Source organism: Elephas maximus, chromosome 4 (genome assembly GCF_024166365.1).
Source record: "Elephas maximus indicus isolate mEleMax1 chromosome 4, mEleMax1 primary haplotype, whole genome shotgun sequence".
Classification (NCBI taxonomy): domain Eukaryota; kingdom Metazoa; phylum Chordata; class Mammalia; order Proboscidea; family Elephantidae; genus Elephas; species Elephas maximus.
In genome coordinates, this window is record NC_064822.1 from 112,610,625 (window position 1) to 112,612,388 (window position 1,764).

The 1,764-nt window shown below is 37.2% G+C and overlaps 1 protein-coding gene across 1 annotated transcript; it reads left to right on the plus strand.

Moving 5' to 3' along the window:
• Positions 1–505: 505 nt before the first annotated feature.
• Positions 506–1,468, plus strand: LOC126076385 (olfactory receptor 6C2-like). The gene has a single exon (XM_049884920.1). It carries the CDS (start codon positions 506–508, stop codon positions 1,466–1,468), a length of 963 nt encoding a protein of 320 aa, XP_049740877.1.
• Positions 1,469–1,764: the final 296 nt, after the last annotated feature.

The following is a 1,764-nucleotide window of genomic DNA, read 5'->3' on the forward strand; positions in this document are numbered from 1 at the left end:
AGCTATTTTGTGAGCCAAAAACTATTTGTAACCAAATTACAAGGAAAGACACTAAAGTCGTCAAAAAGTTTAAGATTTAATTCAGGATTCAGCTTCAGTGAGCACTCCAATATAATTGTATGAGTATTCCCAATCCAATGAGCAGATAAAAATAAAATATAAATTGAGCATAACAGCATTGAAGAAGAAGACCTTATAATGTGTTGCAGTGTCATAGGGATAAAGTGATCTGATTTTGAAAAAATATCCCTTGAGATTAAAAAAATATACAACTGCAGAACCTAGGCTCCCAAAACCCAGTGTCGTCAGTATAAAAACAATATTACAGTAGTAGCCTAGGAAAGAACCTAGGCTACTACTGTAATATTGTTTATAACCAAACTTAATAAAATATTAGTGTGAGATGGCTTGCAGTATTTGTTGAGCTCTAAATTATTGCTATGTGATGTTAACATCACTCTTCTCATATATTTCTGAATTACAGATTGAGTATAATAAGTCAACAATGAGAAACCACACAGTAACCAATTTTATCCTGCTGGGACTGAGCAATGACCCACAACTGAAGGTTGTGATTTTTATCTTTCTATTTCTCACCTATATATTGAGTGTAACTGGGAACCTGACAATCATCTCCCTCACCTTCATTGACTCTCGCCTTAAAACTGCCATGTACTTTTTCCTACAAAATTTCTCCTTCTTGGAAATCTCATTTACATCTGCTTGTATTCCCAGTTACCTCTACAACATATCGACAGGTGACAGGACAATCACATACGACAATTGTGCCATTCAAATTTTTTTTATAGACCTCTTTGCTGTTACAGAATTTTTTCTTCTTGCCACCATGTCCTATGACAGATACATAGCCATCTGCAAACCCCTACATTATGCGACCATCATGAACAACAAGGTCTGTAGAAGACTCATTGTGTGTTGCTGGACAGCTGGCTTGTTAATCATACTCCCACCGCTAAGCCTGGGCCTAAGTCTGGAATTCTGTGACTCTAATGTCATTGACCATTTTGCCTGTGATGCATCCCCTCTCCTAAAGATCTCATGCTCAGAAACATGGCTCATAGAGCAGGTGGTCATGGTTTGTGCTGTGCTGACCTTTATCACGACCCTTGTATGTGTTGTCCTGTCTTATGTTTACATCATCAAGACTATTCTTCGATTCTCTTCTGCCCAGCAAAGGAAAAAGGCATTTTCTACCTGCTCTTCCCACATGACTGTGGTTTCCATCACCTATGGCAGCTGCATTTTCATCTATATCAAACCTTCACCAAAAGAATCAGTGTCCATTAATAAGGGTGTGACAGTACTCACGTCTTCCATCTCCCCCATGCTGAATCCCTTCATTTACACCCTGAGGAACAAGCAAGTAAAACGAGCTTTCAATGACTCAATCAAAAGGATTGCGTTGCTTTTAAAGAAGTTAAGAAATTCACAAACGGAAAGCAATTAACTTTTTATAAAAATACCAGAAGTCCCTATATTGTATCTTTAACCATTTGTTCTTTTCCTTTCTAGTAAAGGAGATTTATCAGGATAGCATTTGTCAATAAGAGAACATATCACATTTCCAGATAACTGAACACATGTCTTCACAGCACACTGAGCCTTAATAAACCTGCAAACAAAACAAAATCATTCAGTTCATCTAAATAAATATTTTGAACTGAGTGCTCTTATTGTCCATTCCACTTCCAGCTTTGAGTGCCTTTGTGATGGCTGTCACTACTCCAGATTATTTTATTTTTG

What these genes read in the sequence shown, in the direction of transcription:
- LOC126076385 (XM_049884920.1), top strand. Translation starts at nt 506, where the DNA reads ATGAGAAACCACACAGTAACCAATTTTATCCTGCTGGGACTGAGCAAT.